Source organism: Ruditapes philippinarum, unplaced genomic scaffold (assembly GCF_026571515.1).
Source record: "Ruditapes philippinarum isolate M1 unplaced genomic scaffold, ASM2657151v2 ctg2626_1_1_1_1, whole genome shotgun sequence".
NCBI classification, from domain to species: Eukaryota; Metazoa; Mollusca; class Bivalvia; order Venerida; family Veneridae; genus Ruditapes; species Ruditapes philippinarum.
In genome coordinates this window covers 92,386-110,629 of record NW_026852993.1, presented here as the reverse complement: position 1 = coordinate 110,629, position 18,244 = coordinate 92,386, and the positions used below count along the sequence as shown (strand labels likewise).

General features: G+C 31.8%; 4 protein-coding genes across 4 annotated transcripts in view; all 4 read right to left on the bottom strand.

The window, feature by feature from the left end:
• The window catches only part of LOC132730551 (DNA polymerase subunit gamma-1-like), a 108,183-nt gene that overhangs the window by 12,944 nt on the left and 76,995 nt on the right, over positions 1 to 18,244 (bottom strand). The window lies entirely within an intron of this gene.
• On the bottom strand, positions 5,932 to 8,032 carry LOC132730498 (uncharacterized). The gene has a single exon (XM_060716456.1). The coding sequence runs from the start codon at positions 7,976 to 7,978 to the stop codon at positions 6,158 to 6,160; it is 1,821 nt and encodes a 606-aa protein (XP_060572439.1). The 5' UTR covers positions 7,979 to 8,032; the 3' UTR covers positions 5,932 to 6,157.
• Positions 14,055 to 14,947, bottom strand: LOC132730493 (uncharacterized). Its single transcript, XM_060716444.1, has one exon. It carries the CDS (start codon positions 14,945 to 14,947, stop codon positions 14,273 to 14,275), a length of 675 nt encoding a protein of 224 aa, XP_060572427.1. The 3' UTR covers positions 14,055 to 14,272.
• LOC132730487 (E3 ubiquitin-protein ligase TRIM33-like) lies at positions 15,230 to 16,119 on the bottom strand. Its single transcript, XM_060716431.1, has one exon. The coding sequence runs from the start codon at positions 16,080 to 16,082 to the stop codon at positions 15,240 to 15,242; it is 843 nt and encodes a 280-aa protein (XP_060572414.1). The 5' UTR covers positions 16,083 to 16,119; the 3' UTR covers positions 15,230 to 15,239.

Here is an 18,244-nt window from a genome sequence, read left to right as displayed (position 1 = left end):
CTGACATGGTTCAATATAAAAACAGCTATTTTAGTAAATAAGTCCCTCCCTGATTATATGCAACACCCTGTCACTAATATGGAAAATATACAACTAAGATCATATAAGCAAGAACTACTTTCAGCCCTGATACCTTGACTCAAATTCTGCAGAAAATTCCTAAAATATTAAGGCTCAATCATTTGTAACTCCCTTCCTTTATATATACATGTATATAAAAAAAACCAGCATTAGGAACACCCTAATCCCTACAAATATATATTATAAACAACATTCAAAAAATGTATTTGAAATGGTGGTAATCTCCAGTGGAAATCAAATACTTCCATCATTGTTATAAAATTCCAAATACAATGTATATATGTCTGGTTAAAAGTAAATGTCATACATGTACTTACATTGTTTACATTCTTATTAATTTTGTTTACATTCTACTTTCTTAATAGTGATATTTTTCAATAGCTTATTTAATAGCTTAAAGATTGCATTTGTATGTTGTATAACATTTGTCAAAATTTGCTGTTCATCAAACATTTTGTTTGTAACTGTATACATGTAAATTTGTGAGTCTCTTATAGGAAAGACTCACCATGTCTTTGGTGCATCTTAAAATAAGTGTCTATTATTATAATTATTATTATTATTATTTATATTATTATTACTGAATTAAAAATAAAAATAAAACTATGGTTGGCAGCAGACACAGACCCAGGTCATTTTACCTGAAGGGGGTTTCAAAATTGTGACAAGTGGAAATGCATAATTCAGACAGAGTTTGGCATTTTCCTAGTTTTCCATAGTCACATTTTCGCGCGATTTCCACTCATTTTTAGGTGATTTTCACAAAACATATTACATCACCATAGAGCAGTAAATGCTCTAACTTCTTATTTAATGATTTTACAGAAGTTAACCAGTTACTGCACTAAGGTGACATTAAGTCCAAACCTGGGAGGGTTCCCACAAACAATATGAAATTTAAAAAAGATGGTAGTTGAGAGATGGATTGACCAGAGGCTAGGTTATTAATGGCCATTAAGACTGAATCAGTTACAAAGCACCAACTATGATCATAACTTTTTAATTTAGATGGATGTTTCCTGTGTTTCAAATTAAACCTCATGCAACTATTTATCCCATAAACCGTAGGACAGGAGTGTAATAAAGCCATTTAACAAAAACAATATTACACTAGTGTAATAACACTTTGACGTGACGTCATTTGCGTTATATATACACATAGCGTAAAAGCGCACTAATAAGAGATTAATACACGGCAAAGTAGGGCAGGAAGGTGATAATCGGCCTGCAAAATGAATAATGGCCAATAAGGGCCAATTATCACCTTCCGGCCCTACTCTGCCGTGTATTAATGTCTTTAATATACTTGGTAGATCTAATAATAGAATTTTTCTAAAAAAAATACTTTTCTTTCGTTGAAATTCCTGTCTACCGTACATTACAGTACAGTACAGTAACTTCCATAGAGTTGTTTACTTTTTGTATGTTCAAAGTACACTAGACTACTGTAGAATCTGTATTTCATTTTTTCGGAATGAATTTGTCGTATTATTTCTTTAAATTTCAATAGTAATAAAACTGTGTGTGTATGAAATACGCTTAAGCTCTCATAATAAAATCAAGCGATTCATACTTAAAACCTACTTTCACTTTTTACAGTTAAATGTTTGATGACGTAAAATGTGACGTCATTGTTTCAGTTTGTGTACGTGCACATGTTAAGCTGGCTGATAACAAGTTCTCGGCCCCGGGCCGCAAACTCATAATAGGTCACGTGACACTCATAATCAGTTGTTAATACACTTGTTACTATAAATAGTAACAAAATTGCCCATGATTTTAACTGATATGAGTGTCACATGACCTATTATGAGTTTACAGCCCGGGGCCGAGAACTAGTTATCAGCCCGCAGAACTAATGCACGTGCACAAACTGAAACAATGACGTCAGTTTTTATGTCATCAAACAGTTAACTGTAAAAGTGAAAGTAGGTTTTTAGCACGAATTGCTTGATTTTATTATGAGAGCTTAAGCTTATTTCGTACAAACACAGTTTTTTATCTATTGAAATTTAATGCTTCTATTAGATCTACCAAGTGTATTAAAGACATTAATACACGTCATAGTTGTGCCAGAAGGTGATAATCGGCCCTGAAATGATCAATGCCCTCGGGCTGAAGCCCTCGGGGCCATTATTCATTTTGCGGGCCGATAATCACCTTCCGGCCCTACTCTGCCGTGTATTAATCTCTTAATATCATAGGCGATTTTGTTACTACATATAGTAACAAGTGTATTAATGTTAGCCTTGCACTATAGGCGTGTCAATGAAAAATGAGCCTTTTTAACAGTTAACCATTCTTATTTTAGATATATAATAAAATAGAATATTATATTTGTGTAGATTCAATACTTAATTTATTGAATTTGTTGAATAAAACAATATTATGCTCGCCGGAGGCTCGCATAATATGATATGCTCGCCAGAGGCTCGCATAATATGATGTTACCCTTACCAAAATGACTTTAAGTGACTTATATGTTTCTTATATGCAACTTATACTTGACCTATAAGAGAACTATAAGTTACATATAAGTCACTTATAAATCACCTAAAAACCTGTCTAAGTCAGTTATAGGTATATGCTACATATAAGTCACTTTTGGCCATTTTTCTCCAACATGTAAGTCACATACAAGTCACTTATAAGTGCCTTATACTGGTGAAGTTTGAAGTAACCAGTTTCTATGTTAGATATAAGTGAAAACTTAGAACTTTTGCAAGACTTTTTATTACTGAGCAAAGCTGAAAAAACTACTAAGTACAAAAACATGAGAAAAATTGATAAAATTTATTGAAGTTGATTTGTAAGTCTTTGCTTTAACACAATGGGTATCAAAATACTCAGAATTTAAAATACTATAATCTTAGACCTTAATCACAAAAAATTAAGATTTTTTTTTAAATGTTGCTTATTAATTTTTGAACACAGCTGGGTTTTTTTTTAAATAAGATAATAGGAAAAATGATTATCAATAAAGTATTTTACCTGTAAAAAATTTTGGCACAGATTCTGTGTGGAATTGGGACAGAAATGGCATTCAATCAGTGATTTCTAGGCTACCATGGACAGAAATGAAATTCTGTGTTATTTCTTCTCACAAGGAAAAAATATTTCACATAAAAATCATCCAAGGCATATAATTCTACTCTTGTTTTTTTTTCAAACTTGAAACAGACATTGAAATCTATACATTTTTACCTACTGTACTTAATACAGACCTAATTTTGCTGAAGTAAGATATTCTAACAAGAAAAAGAGGTGTATTTTTTAATATACAAGTGTTATTTTTAAGACATTTAGGCCTAGTGTATTTTAGATATTTAAACAATAAAAAAACAGTGCTTGAAATAAACTCATTTATATTGCCCTTTTAATCTATATAAAATCAAGGAACCAAATATGCTGATGATTTGCATATATTTTCTACATCCACTGATTTTTTAACACCACATAGATCAGAGGTCTGATAAAACTGGCCGCCTGCTTGCCACATCTTGTGCAGACTAATTTTCTGACTGTCCATGTCGTACAATCAAGACGTTCCATGTGATTATTTGGGGAATGATAACATTTCTATCCTGAATTTGTAAAAAAGGAAACATTGCATTTTCTTTTTCAAAAATGTATAATGATTTTAAAATTTACATATCTTTTAGTTAATTTGATTTTTTTCACATCAATGATTGTAAGATAGAAAAGTGATGGTGGCTTTGATTTTGGATTACCCTTTTACATTATTGACCTGCCCAGGTATACAGTTTAATCTAAAACATATAAATGTTAGCAAGCTGGTGGAAATCACAGAAAATCTACTTGAGTTTTAGGAATTTTAGAGATATTGTTTGTTTAAGATGTTAAGTATATAAAATGGGTAAATAAGAATGACAAGAAGAATCAACTTGGACAAGAAGATATACAACAGGATCAGGTAAATTCTTTTCAGTTACATTTATGCAGATACAGGTTATATATTAAACAATCAAAGTAAGATGGCAGCAAACTAAAATTTGTAACTTGAGAGATCAAGGCTGTTTTTATTTCTAAGCTTCATACATTAGATTTACTAATAAATGTAATTGATTTAAATCTATATTTAATAGTCAAATTAATTTGTAAGATGATTTGAATTATTAGGACTAAATAGTACAATCAAAAGTTTTATGAGCTGAATAAGACGAGGTCATCATAATCATTTATCATTTTATTGTTGTTTTCAATGGAGAAATCTGATATTACATTTACATACATTGCAGGCTAGTGGACGCAGTTCTTACTTTGAGATGCCAGGTGAATAATAATATGCAGTATGGAGCCTGAAAAGGTATATTTTTTTAATCTCTATACTAATACTGCTCTAAATCTTTCCCAGAAAAAAATATAATAAATTTTGTTGCAAAAAGTGCAGTTAATCAATTCTTATAAGAGACTGGTGACTTGTGCACTGAAATGAGATACTGTGTAACTTAGTATATTTGTATATGCATAAGCATAAATACTAATATAGTTTGATGATATAAAATATATGAAATATAACTGCATATACAATAGTACACAATTTATTCCACATCTTTTTTTAATTAATTATGAATTTTATCTTTAAAGGTGAACACAGCCACATGAAGTTCTCCGAGGAAACAGAATCAGAGGACTGAAACAGACATCAATAAAAGAAATAGTAGTTTAAATAATCAGAAACATTTGAAACAAATTTATGATTTGAAAAGTTTCTCACTGACAGACTTCCAGCAAAATAATTGTAAAAAACAAAGTGTTTAATTCCAAGAAAACCAGTACCTACAGAAACTTGCTGCTAGAAATAAATATTGTTTTTTGTTATAGTGAATGTAAGATGATTGAACTGAAGGATATGTATGCTGAATTTTGTATTTTGCTCATTTATATGACAAAGAATATAAATTAATAAACATTTTTGAAATTAAATTACTTAACTTTTATTTTCATTCTAGCATTTTTGACATCAAGCAACATATATGTGACTTACATGTGACTTATATGTTACTTATAAGTGACTTATATTAAGTCACTTATATGTAACATATAAGTCACTTATATGTAACATATAAGTCACTTATATGTTACTTATAAGTTGAGCATATCTTTGACTTACATGTCACATATTTGTGACTTATATATAACTTATACTTCACTTATATGTCAAAATGCCAGACATATACTGCACTTACATCTAATTTGCATTTCAAATACATATACTTGACTTATAGGTAAATTGACTAAGTGAAGTATAATCTACATATAAAATAGCCTATAAGTGACTTATAAGTGAATTCCATAAGGGTATTCAACTCGTTCCATGAATTTAGTATTAAACCTACACTCCTTCAATATCCTCTATAAATTATATATCTGCTAAATTACATGGGTCATACCTATATTAAGCTGGCTTTCACAAAATTGTGAATACATGAAAAGAAGAATAAACTAGCATGGTTTGTTTGTTTTATTGTTCGTTAACACCTATTTTAACACATTATTTGGTCATATCTTGGTGGTTGATCAAACTATTCACTATTCAGTCAGTACATATTTTAAATTTTTTCCCTAAGTGACCGATAGTTTTGTCCAGATTGAAAATGGACAAGTCTTATGAAGATATTGAATGTGGTTGGGGTTAATAATCAGATGTTTATGATACCAATCATGTAACCAACCATCTATTTCAAAATCTATGACCAACTAATCTTATTTTTCACTCACAAAATGTTAAGTTTAATTGTAATGGATTCTTAAAAATATGCAAATAATGGCTATATGACAAGGAACACACAAATATAATAGAATAACTTTTTTATTTGATACAAAAAGCCCTAACAAATCATCTTTATAATTCTTTATAGATATATTAATATTATGTTTATATTCAAAACTTAGCGTAAATATTTGTTGAAATAATAACACAAAGTCTGAGCTAGTTTGATCATTTACAAGCTGCATATCTGCAAAGATATTGAGTAAGATTTTATATTGAAATAGTTTTAACTTTGGTATTTTCTGCAGGTCATTCAGAGAAAAATAATTTTATTCCAGTGCTTTATCCCAAAGATAAATCATACACTTTAATGTTATCAGCACAATGACTCAAATACAATCTGTTTGTATCCTGGCAGTATGCCACACCTGTTGGTCTATATATTTCTTGTTTTACATCCAGTAGAATCTTCACCTTGGTCAGGTCAGATGATAATTGATGTATATTGTGTGTAAAAAGTCCACATACAAACACTGCCCCAGACATATCTACTGTCACTTGATAAGGCCAATTCAGCTTGTCATCCTTGTAAATGGCCTTGACTTTCCCATCAAATGTGAAACCTATCACACAGTTCTTCTTAAAGTCAGATACATATATAACTGTGTTGTCTGCACTGATTGTTAAGTTACGCGGCTCAACAAACAGACATGTCCCATGCTGATCTTTATCAAATGTTTTCAATACTTTACCAGACATATTAAGTATCTTCACTGCAGCTGGAAAAGTGTAAGATACTATAAGTTTGTTGTTACTATAGGCAACACCACGACAACCTTGTTCTACTTTTATATATTCAGTGTTGGTTACTCTAATACACTTAGAGAATGTTATCAGTCTTACTATTCCAAGATCAGGAAATGTGATAGCAACTTTGTTATTGTCAACTTTAGCAACAGCCCATGGGTATGAAGGCAGGTCTATTATATCATATGATGAAGTGCTGACTAACAAATCCTTGAATATAAACAGCTTACTACAACTAAAATAAGTAACCAGAAGACAGTTTTCAGATAATAAGCATAAAGATGACAAGGAGTCACATGTGAATTTAATATCTGTGTAATAACTTGCAGTTCTTGGTACTAAAGACTCGTGTATTTCTTGAAAAGTGAAAAATTTGTCACAGTCTTGTAAATTGGTAATTTTATGTTCAAATGCTTTGCATTCAACTTTGTAATAATGAATTGAATTGTTTTTACATAGTTTTCCTGCATCTGGTTTCAGTTGTTCCACAACTCCTTCACCTTTCTTCATAACAACAAACAGTTGACATCTTTGATCTGTATTTTGGTGATGAACCAGCTCTGTTGATATGGCTTTAAGTCTTGTTTTCATTTTAGAGGCTTCCTCTGTGACTGCCTGCAAAATTCTTTTGTCATCCTTATTTATTATTTCAATTTTCTTCTTTATTTCATTCTCCTTATCATCTAATAACTTTTCTAATCTATTTTGATTTTCTTGTAATTTTTCAATCTTCTCTTTTTTTTCTTGTTTAAGTCTTTTTAAGGTTTCTTCTATCTTTTTGTCAATGGCTTGAATTACTTTATTCTGATGTTTTTCAAACACTGATAATATTTCTTTCTTTTTTTTCATTACTGTCTCTAAATTTTTTGTTTCTTGTGAAGCGACATATTTCATGTGTATGTTCACTTGTTTTTCTGTATTTTCCAAATCTTTCATTAACTCATCAAGATTTTCAGTGAGTTCTTTGATTTCTTGGCTTTTTTCAATCCCAGGAACAAGAGTTGGCAAATGATTGATCATACTACAGTTCCCATGGTCTTGAGTCTTGCATTCAGTGCAGGCAAATTTCTTACAAGCTTGACAATAGAACTTGATCAATTCATCTTGATGAACAGTACATTTCTCTCGACTGAAATCCTGTGGCATGTTAGCCTTATCCTTTATAGTATGAGAAACTAATAATCGTTTATGGAATTTCAGACATATTGCACACAAGTACTCTAAACATTCCTCACAAAATCCTTCAGCAGGAACATATTGCTTGTCATGTTTATCACAATGTTCACAGAACATTTCCTGAACTTCATCAGAGTCCTGTGTAAATGAAGCACTGAAGTCTATCCTGGAATATGCCATTTTTTTTTATCTAAAACATGAATTTACTACACAGTACTGTCTATCTAAATCTGTTTAAAATGGTTCAAATAAGGAAGTATAAATCTATCCACTGACAGATTTATTAATATGTGTGTCTATTTGCTTTTTCATGTTATTGATAAGGGATATATAAATAGCAATTGTTAAGATAAACTACTACTTGGTCTTAAGATTATAAAACACATGACAAAATATTCAACAACTGATTAAACTTTACAAGATGTAAAATTTGTTTTGACTCATTTTTCATGCAAAATAACTATACATAAACAAGGGTGCCATAGTCACAAAATACGCCCATTTACGTAAGCTTTAGATTGAGATGGGGGCATTATGGATAAGTCTTATCTAGCAAGCAAGTTTTTATCCTTGGCACTGTTATGTTAAATGAACCTTAAAACAAATCAGTAGGGAAGATATGCATAGGATGTGTGACCTTGACCTTGGTCGCAGGGACCTGAATAATGCACGGCACTCAGCCTCACAATGATGAACATTTGTGCCAAATTATATTGAAATCTCTCTATGCATGTAGAAGTTTTGCTCCAGACAAGCGTTTTTGCTATGAGCTCTAACTGTGACCTTCACCTTTGACCTAGAGACTTGGTTCATGTGCAGGGCACTCATTCTCATGGTGGTGAACAATTCTATAAAGTAACATTAAAATTCCTCCATGCATGTAGAAAATATGCTCCGGACAACATCTGGATATTTAATCATCTCCAGTGACCTTGACCTTGCAAATATTAACCTAAATTAAATGTGTCACACCTGTAGTCATGATAGTTACCATTTGTGTGCTACAATCCATCAATAAATGATGACTAAATGGTCCCTATACACATCTTTCAAATTTTTATCTGAACTTTGACCTCTATCTGTAACCTTGACTTTGGTCGCAGGGATCTGAATTTTGCGTGCAACACTCAGCCTCACAATGGTGAAATTTGTGCCAAGTCATATTTGAAATCCCCCTAATGAATGTAGAAGTTTTGCTCCGGACAAGGTTTTTCAATGAGCTCTTAAGTGTGACCTTGACCTTTGACCTGGAGACCTGGATCATGCATGAGCAATACATATCATGGTGGTGAACATTTCCATAAAGTATTATAAAAATTCTCTCATACATGTTAGGAGATATGCTCCAGACAAAATCTGGATATTTCACCATTCTTTAGTGACCTTGACCTTGCATATATTGACCTAACAGTACATGTGGTCATAGCCGTAGTCATATATAATGACCATTTGTGTTACAATCCCTCAATAAATGAGATTAAATCTTCCTATACACATTTCATATTTTTTTTATCTAAACTTGACCTCTATGTGTGGCCTTGACCCTTGGCGAAAGGAACTGATTCTTGCGTGCGACACTCCCGCCCTCACATGGTGAACCATTTGTGTCAAGTTATATTGAAATCCCTCTATACATGTGGAAGTTTTTCTCGGACAAGCACTTTTTTCAATGAGCTCTAAGTGTGACCTTGACTTTGACCTAGAGACTGGTTCATGAGCGCGACACTGACGTCCTCTCATAGTGGTGAACATTTTCTATGAAGTTTCATTAAAATCCCTCCATACATGCTATGGAGATATGTCCGACAAATCTGGATTATTTCAAGTCATCCTTTAATGACCTTTGGACCTTGTATATATTGACCCTAAATTATAATGTATCACAGCCATAGTCTTGATAATGACCATTTGTGACAATCCTCAATAAATGACTGACTAAATGGTCCCATATACCACTCTTCATAATTTTTATCTGAACTTTGACCTCATATGTGTGACCTTGACCTTGGCCCGCAAGACTGAAATCTTGCGCGCGACACTCAGCCTCACAATGGTGAACATTTGTGCCAAGTAATATTGAAATCCCTCTATACATTGTGGAAGTTTTTTGCTCCGGACAAGCATTTTTCAATAAACTCTAAGTGTGACCTTGACCTTTGACCTAGAGACCTGGGTTCATGTGCGTGACACTGCTCCTCATAGTGGTGAACATTTCTATGAAGTTTCATTAAAATCCCTCCATACATGTAGGAGATATGCTCTGGACAAAATTGGACGTCGCCGCCCCCCCCCACCCGCCCGCCAAAGGGGGCGTTCCCATAATACGTCCGTTTTTTCAAACGGGCGTATAAAATATAACTGTCATGTTCTTGTAATATTTTGAAATTTGTGTATATTTTCCCACATTTAAATTTTGTAAACTGAAATCACTTCCAATAGAAAATGCCATAATTCAGGTACTTAAGTAAACCAACACTTGTGTTTTGTTTAAAACAATCTCAATATTTAAAGTAATACTAAATATTAAGTACTAAATATTAAGTAATATTAAATCATAGCTATCTATGATAACAAGAGCATCATATGATCATCCCATGACAAATTTTACACAATGATAACTGCAATCTTATCATAAGTGTACACATATTAAACTGTACATTAATTTTGTTCTCACATGTGATTTCATTATTATTGTCACATGAATTTCTTTTATATTTTCAGGGCGCTTTTTTAATGAATATGCATTGTTTACTATTCATTTAAGGCTGCATACAAATTTTAAATGATCATCAGTTTTTATGAATAAAAGTAACATTTACAAACTATTTTTTTTAAATCTTCAGGTAATAAAAATATCCTTGAATGAATACATTATTCCTCACATTTAAACTACTGTTAGACGCCGGGGCCAGTAGGACAGCTCTCCATATACTTTCGTATAGTCAGCTAAAAATGTTCTTCGAATGAATACATTATTCCTCACATTTAAAACTACTGTTACAACTATTTGGGGGAAATTGCAGCACTCTTTACAAAATGACATGTACGCAGCAACACTTTGATCACACCCCACTGTTGATTTTAATTCACAATCAAACTGAATGAAATTATCTGAAATTGAGGTTCAATATAAAAATAGCTATTTCAGTAAATAAGCTTCGCCTCCCTGATCTACCATGCAACCCCTTGTCCTAATATGAGAAAATATACAACTACGATCATATGATCAGCAAGAACTACTTTCAGCCCTGATACATTGTGACTCAAATTCTGTCTGCAGAAAAATTCCTAAATATATTCAAAAGCTCCAATCATTTGTTTCCTCACTTCTTTATATATATATATATATTATTATATATATATATATAATTATATATAATATATATTATATATATATATATATATATAATATATATTATATATATTCTATAAAACAATCATTCAAAAAAATGTATTTGAAATTGGTGGGTAATCTCCAGTGGAATCAAATACTTTCCATCAGTGTTAAAAATTCAAATAGCAATGTTTATATGTCTGGGTTAAAAGTAAATGTCGATACATGTACTTACATTGTTACACATTCTAATTAATTTTTGTGATATCTAATACATAGTGATATTTTCAATAGCTTATTTAACTAGCTTAAAGATTGCATTTGGTATTTTGTATAACATTTGTCAAAATTTGTAGTTCATTCAAAACATTTTTGTTTGTAACTGTATACATGGTATAATTTGTGAGTCTCTCATTATAGGAAAGACTCTACCATGTCTTGGTGCATTCTTAAAACAAGTTGTTCATTATTATATTATTATTATTATACTATTATTATTTATATGTATATATACTGAATTAAAAATTATAATAAACTATGTTGGGCAGACGAAGATCCAGTCATTTTCACCGAAAGGGGGTTTTCAAAAATGTTGACATTTTAAGTGGAAATGCATAATTCAGACAGCAATTTGGCATTTCCTTATTTTTCCATAGTCACATTTTCGCGCGATTTCTACTCATTTTTAGGTGATTTTCACAAAACATATTACATCACCATAGAGCAGTAATGCTCTAACTTCTTATTTAATGATTTAACAGGAGTTAACCAGTTATTGCACTAAGGTGACATTAAGTCCAAACCTGGGAGGTTTTCCACATACAATATGAAATCTAAATAAAGTTTCCTTTTAAAAGGAATGGCTTGCTCAGTTGTGCCATCATCCTGGGACATACGTATGTCCCAGCATCATCCCTTAAGTCCCTTTAATCTTTTTTTTTTTCAAATTATTATCACATTTTTTTTTAATTACGGCATTTGTATATCATAAAGGGTTTATTTAGTTTTTTCTCGAAAAAAAGAAAAGTTTCACTTTTAAAGGGATAGGTAGGGTAAGCCCAAGACTGGACGAGCACCTGTGCCCATTTGTTTGAGCACCAGTGTTATGCGTGCAAATTTGGACCAAATAGGGTCCAGAAGTCCACTGATTATAACTGAACGGGAAAATGCTGACGATAACAGTAAAACTTTTTTTTTGTAAAAACGAATATTTTTTTTTGTCAAAAATGATTCGATATCTATCTCTATTGTATAAAACTAATAAAGAAAATAATCAGTCGTAAAAATACTAACATTGGCTCTCACGTGGAGATCAATCTATCATACTGAAGGGAAACAAGTGTGCGCATTTCATTTCCACTTTTTGTGCAGAGAGAATCATTCGTTTTGACAGTTTGCTAATTTCATTTATATAAGCAGCTTTATATATAGACAAGTAAATGCACTAAAAGACTTCCTTACGTGTACAATTAATGATAAAGCATGTATCACTATGTTAACCTAAAATATCTATGATCAACAGATATACCGACAACACAGGAGATCAAGCACGTGATAAGGTTGAATTATGATATGCATGGGCTATTTTTAGATTACCTAACAAGACGTTTAAACTCTGTCAGTAGATCTAAATATAACTTGATCATGCGTGATCCGGTCACGATCTATTGGTAAGCAGGACCGCCCTTTTGGAGACGGAATACTACTACAGTAACCATTTCTATTGTATAAAACTAATAAAGACAAAAACCAATTATAAAAGAAACTAACTTTTGCGTCTTGAAAAAAGAATTGAAACGGAATCAAGTAAAAATACAAATCGTATTTATATAAACAAACTGGGATTACCGAAGTAACTAAAATAGCTTAGATTTCCGTAATATTAATTCGTCTGATTCCGCAGTATGATGGAATCGCCCGAATTGTCATTATTGCAATCGGATATACCTCGCTGTTATCATTAATCCGAAGAGTGACGGAAAGGGCCGAAAAGTTGCGATTGGCACAATTGCAGCTGGTTTCCAGTTCAATCATGCACTAACAAATGTAATCAGGAAACCACCTAACCGGAACAACTTTTCCAAAACAAATGTCTTGCAGCCGTGGCTGCAAGCCAAAAAGATGGTAGTGGAGAGATGGATTGACCAGAGACTAGGTTATTAATGGCCATTAAGACTGAATCAGTTACAAAGTGCCATCTATGATCATAACAATGTTAATTTGTTCCTTACTCTAGATGGATGTTTCCAGTTTCAAATTAAACTTCATATAACTATGAATTATAAAGCTACTAAATTACATGGGTCATACCTAAATTGAGCTGGCTTTAACAAAATTGTGAAGGGTAAAAACATGAAAAGTAGATTAGACTGGCATGGTTTGTTTGTTTTATTGTTCTTTAACACCTATTTTAACACATTACTTGGTCATATCTTGGTGGTTGATCAAACCTAACTGGATTTCCTTGTAACTAACTTGTAATCCACAATTGACAGTCCTCATGATTTCTGAATCAGCGGAGACAGACAGAAACAAATGAACAGTCCTCAGATCCATTGTCAATGAGAAATCAAACCTTGCTGAAGAATCAAATAAGCAAACCTAGATTACTTATTCAATGCTCTCCCTATTCAGCTAAGCTGGTGGACAGTAGTCTGAGTGAACGATAGTTTTGTCCAGATTGAAAATGGACAAGTCTTATGAAGATATTGAATGACTGGTTGGGGTTAATAATCAGATGTTTACGATACCAATCATGTTACCAACCATCTATTTCAAAATCTATGACCAACTAATCTTATTTTTCACTCACAAATTGTTAAGTTTAATTGTAATGGATTCTTAAAAATATGCAAATAATGGCTATATGACAAGGAACACACTAATAGAATAATTTTTTAATTGATAAAAAAAGCCCTAACAAATCATCTTTATAATATTTTATATATATATTAATGTTATGTTTATATTCAAAACTTAGCGTAAATATTTGTTGAAATAATAACACAAAGTCTGAGCTAGTTTGATCATTTACAAGCTGCATATCTGCAAAGATATTGAGTAAGATTTTATATTGAAATAGTTTTAACTTTGGTATTTTCTGCAGGTCATTCAGAGAAAACTAATTTTATTCCAGTGCTTTATCCCAAAGATAAATCATACACTTTAATGTCATCATATTGTTTGCACACATACAATCTGCTATTATCCTGGCAGTATGCCATACCTGCTGGACTTTTTATTCCTTGTTTTATATCCAGTACAATCTTAACCTTGGTAAGGTTAGGTGATAACTGATGTATATTGTGTGACCAACGTCCACATACAAACACTGCCCCAGACCTATCTACAGTCAGTCCATTTGGCCCCTTCAACTGGTCATCATTGTAAATGGCCTTGACTTTCCCATCAAAGGTTAAACCTATCACACAGTTCTTCCCCATGTCAGATACATATATAACAGAGTTGTCTGCACTGATTGTTAAGTAACGAGGATCAGCAAACAGATATTTCCCATGATGATCTTTATCACATTTTTTCCATACTTTACCAGACATGTCAAGTATTTTTACTGAAGGTGAATTGGTTAGGTAAGACACTACAAGCTTGTTGTTACTATATGCCACACCATCACAACATTTTCCTACTTTCATATCTTTAATGTTGGTCACTGTCATACACTTAGAAAATTTTATCAGTTTTATTATTCCAAGTTCAGGAAATGTGACAACAGCTTTGTTATTATCAACTTTAGCAACAGCCCAAGGATATGAAGGCAGGTCTATTGTATCATATGATGTAGTGCTGACTAACATATCCTTGAATATAACAAGTTTTGAAGAGTTATAGTTAGTTATCAGAAGACAGTTTTCTGATAATAAACATAAAGATGACGGTAAAAGACATGTGAATTTAATATCTGTGTAATAACTTGCAGTTCTTGGTACTTCATGTTTTTCTTCATAGGTGAAAAATTTGTCACAGTCTTGTAAATTGGTTATATTTTGTTCAGAAGCTTTGCATTCAACTTTGTAATAATGAATTGAATTGTTTTTACATTGTTATCTGCATCTGATTTCAATTGTTCAATGACTTCCAGCCCATTCTTCATAACAATAAACATTTGACATCTTTGATTTGTATTTTGCTGATGCACCAACTCTGTTGATATGTGTTTAGTTTTGTTTTCATTTTGAAAGTTTCTTCAATGATTGTCTTCAAAACTTTCTTGTCATTCTTTTTTATGTTTTCAATTTTCTTTTTTATTTCATTTTCCTCATCATTTAATAACTTTTCTAATCTATTTTGATGTTCTCGTAATTTTTCAATCTTCTCTTTTTTCTTTTCTTCAAACCTTTTAAAGGTTTCTTCTATCTTTTTGTCAATGTCTTGAATTACTTTATTTTGATATTTTTCAAACACTGTTAATATTTCTTGCTTTTTTTTCATGACTGTATCTAATATTTTTGTTTCTCGTGAAGCAACCTCCTTCAGGTTTATGTTCACATGTTTTTCTGTATTTTTTAAATCTTTCATTAACTCATCAAGATTTTCATTAAGTTCTTTGATTTCTTCGCTTTTTTCAATCCCTTGAACAAGAACTGACAAATGGCTGACGAAAAAACAACAGTTCCTATGGTCTTGAGTCTTACATTCAGTACAGGCAAATTTCTTACAAGCTTGACAATAGAACTTGATCAATTCATCTCGATGAACAGAACATTTCTCTAAACAGAAATCCTGTGGCATGTTATCCTTATCCTTAATGGTATGAGATTTCTTGTATACTCTATGGTATTTAAGGCAAGTTCCACACAAGTACTCGAAACATTTCGCACAAAATCCCTCAGCAGGAACATATTGCTTGTCATGTTTATTACAAAACTCACAGAACATTTCTTTAACTTCAGTAAATGAGGTACTGAAATCACTTCCAATAGAATATGCCATAATTCAGGTACTTTGGTAAACCCAAACTTAATTGTGTTTTTTTTTTTCAATATTAAAAGTAATGGCAACATTAAATCATTATTATCTATGATAACTGGAGCATCATATGATCATCCCATGATCATCCCATGACAAATTTTACACAATGATAACTACAATCTTATCAAAAGGTACTCAAACAAGATCAGTGTTTTGATAATAGTAGTACTAAGTAGTAAGCTAATTATACCAAAACCTAAAACAGAATTCTTCAGAAAATCATTTGCATACTCTGGACCAAAAATATGGAATGACATACCAGTACATATAAGAAATTCCGATACTCTTCGGAAATTTCAATCAGCTTATATCAAATGGCAGTTTTCACCTTAAACTAGCTGTTGATATATTCCTGTTGTATAAATTACTTATATGTATTACTATTGTTATCGTTTCTTTTACTTTTGTCCCATATTTTCCCAATAGGAAAATTTACGATTCAATGATGCCAACTGATGATTTCCTACTCCAATGAACTTAAATTTATGTATATATATATAGATATATTTTAGTTATATTTTAAAATAACTCATGAGCCAATATGTATTAGATAATAATATCACTTAAATTATCATTTGAATAGCCATGGTGTATTTATAAGTATAAATATTGTTTTAAATAGGTACTAAATATTGTTTTAAACAGGTACTATGTTAGTTTTACCTCTCTGTACATATTGCTCTTTTTCTCTGTATTGTTGTACAATCATATCATTTTTTGCTTTATCAATCATTACTTCAATTTAATAGATCTATTTTAATAATATTTGTGTATATATGTTGTGTATATGTTGTGTACATGTAAACTGATTGTAATAATGTTATGCTGAGGCCCACATAGAAGATCGGGAAACTGAATGTGTAAGCCTCGTTAAACAAGCAATTATCATAGTATTGCAAGCAATCCATAAGTCCCCTACCGGTTAGAACCCCATCAACATTCTGAAGGGCCATTGGCCATTCACTTATGTTTCAATTTTTCTCTATTTTAAGTAAACTTGTTGGAAAAGTTCTTTAAAAGTGATCACAGGAAACAGTTTTTATGAACAGACAGACAGACGGAAGGACACTCTAAAGTTAAAATTTGAAACATCCCTGTTACCAAAATATAACATTTTAAAAGCAAAATTCTTAAATAGGAGATAACTCTTGACTTAAAGATGCAATTTCATAAAAATTTTCAGCTCTTTTTGACTTATCACAAATATTGTTATATTTGCCATGTTTTAAGCCTATTTGTTGCCAAGGCAACTGATATTTTTTCAAAATAGGAAGAACAGATAAGACATGCATAATATCAAGACTGCTATCTACCCATATGTCAAGTTTCATAAAAATATTTCCAGTACTTTTTGAGTTATCACTGGATTCAGTTTATGTGTAAAATTTGCCATATTTTCAGTATATGTGTTGCCATAGCAACCAGAATTTTCAACATAGGAAGAACATAAAATGACGTGCATAATCTCAAGACTGCCATCTACCCATATGTCAAGTTTCATCAAAATATTTCCAGTACTTTTTGCTTTATCACTGGATCCAGTTTATGTGTAAAATTTGCCATATTTTCAGCCTATTTGTTGCCATAGCAACCAGAATTTTCAACATAGGAATAAAAGAAAAAGACGTGCATAATTCCAAGACTGCCATCTACCCATATGTCAAGTTTCATAAATATATTTCCAGTACTTTTTGCGTTATCACTGGATCCAGTTTATGTGTAAAATTTGCCATATTTTTAGCCTATTTGTTGCCATAGCAACCAGAATTTTCAACATAGGAAGAAAAGAAAAAGACGTGCATAATCTCCATACTGCCATCTATCCATATACCAAGTTTCATATAAATATTTTCAGTACTTTTCAAGTTATCGCGGGATCCAGTTTTGTGGACGGACGGACTGACGGACTGACAGACAGACGGACGGACAGACGGACAGACGGACGGACAGACGGACAGACGGACGGAGGGTAAACCTAAAGTCCCCTCCGGTAAACCGGTAGGGGACTAATAAAGTCATTACTTACTTACTTACTTACTTACTTACTTACTAATGTTAAAATGTACATTCCTTGTCACATTTAGTTCATTTTAATCTTTTCCTTGGTTGATTGCAATATTAAA

What these genes read in the sequence shown, in the direction of transcription:
- LOC132730498 (XM_060716456.1), bottom strand. Translation starts at nt 7,978, where the DNA reads ATGGCATATTCCAGGATAGACTTCAGTGCTTCATTTACACAGGACTCT.
- LOC132730493 (XM_060716444.1), bottom strand. Translation starts at nt 14,947, where the DNA reads ATGTTAGTCAGCACTACATCATATGATACAATAGACCTGCCTTCATAT.
- LOC132730487 (XM_060716431.1), bottom strand. Translation starts at nt 16,082, where the DNA reads ATGGCATATTCTATTGGAAGTGATTTCAGTACCTCATTTACTGAAGTT.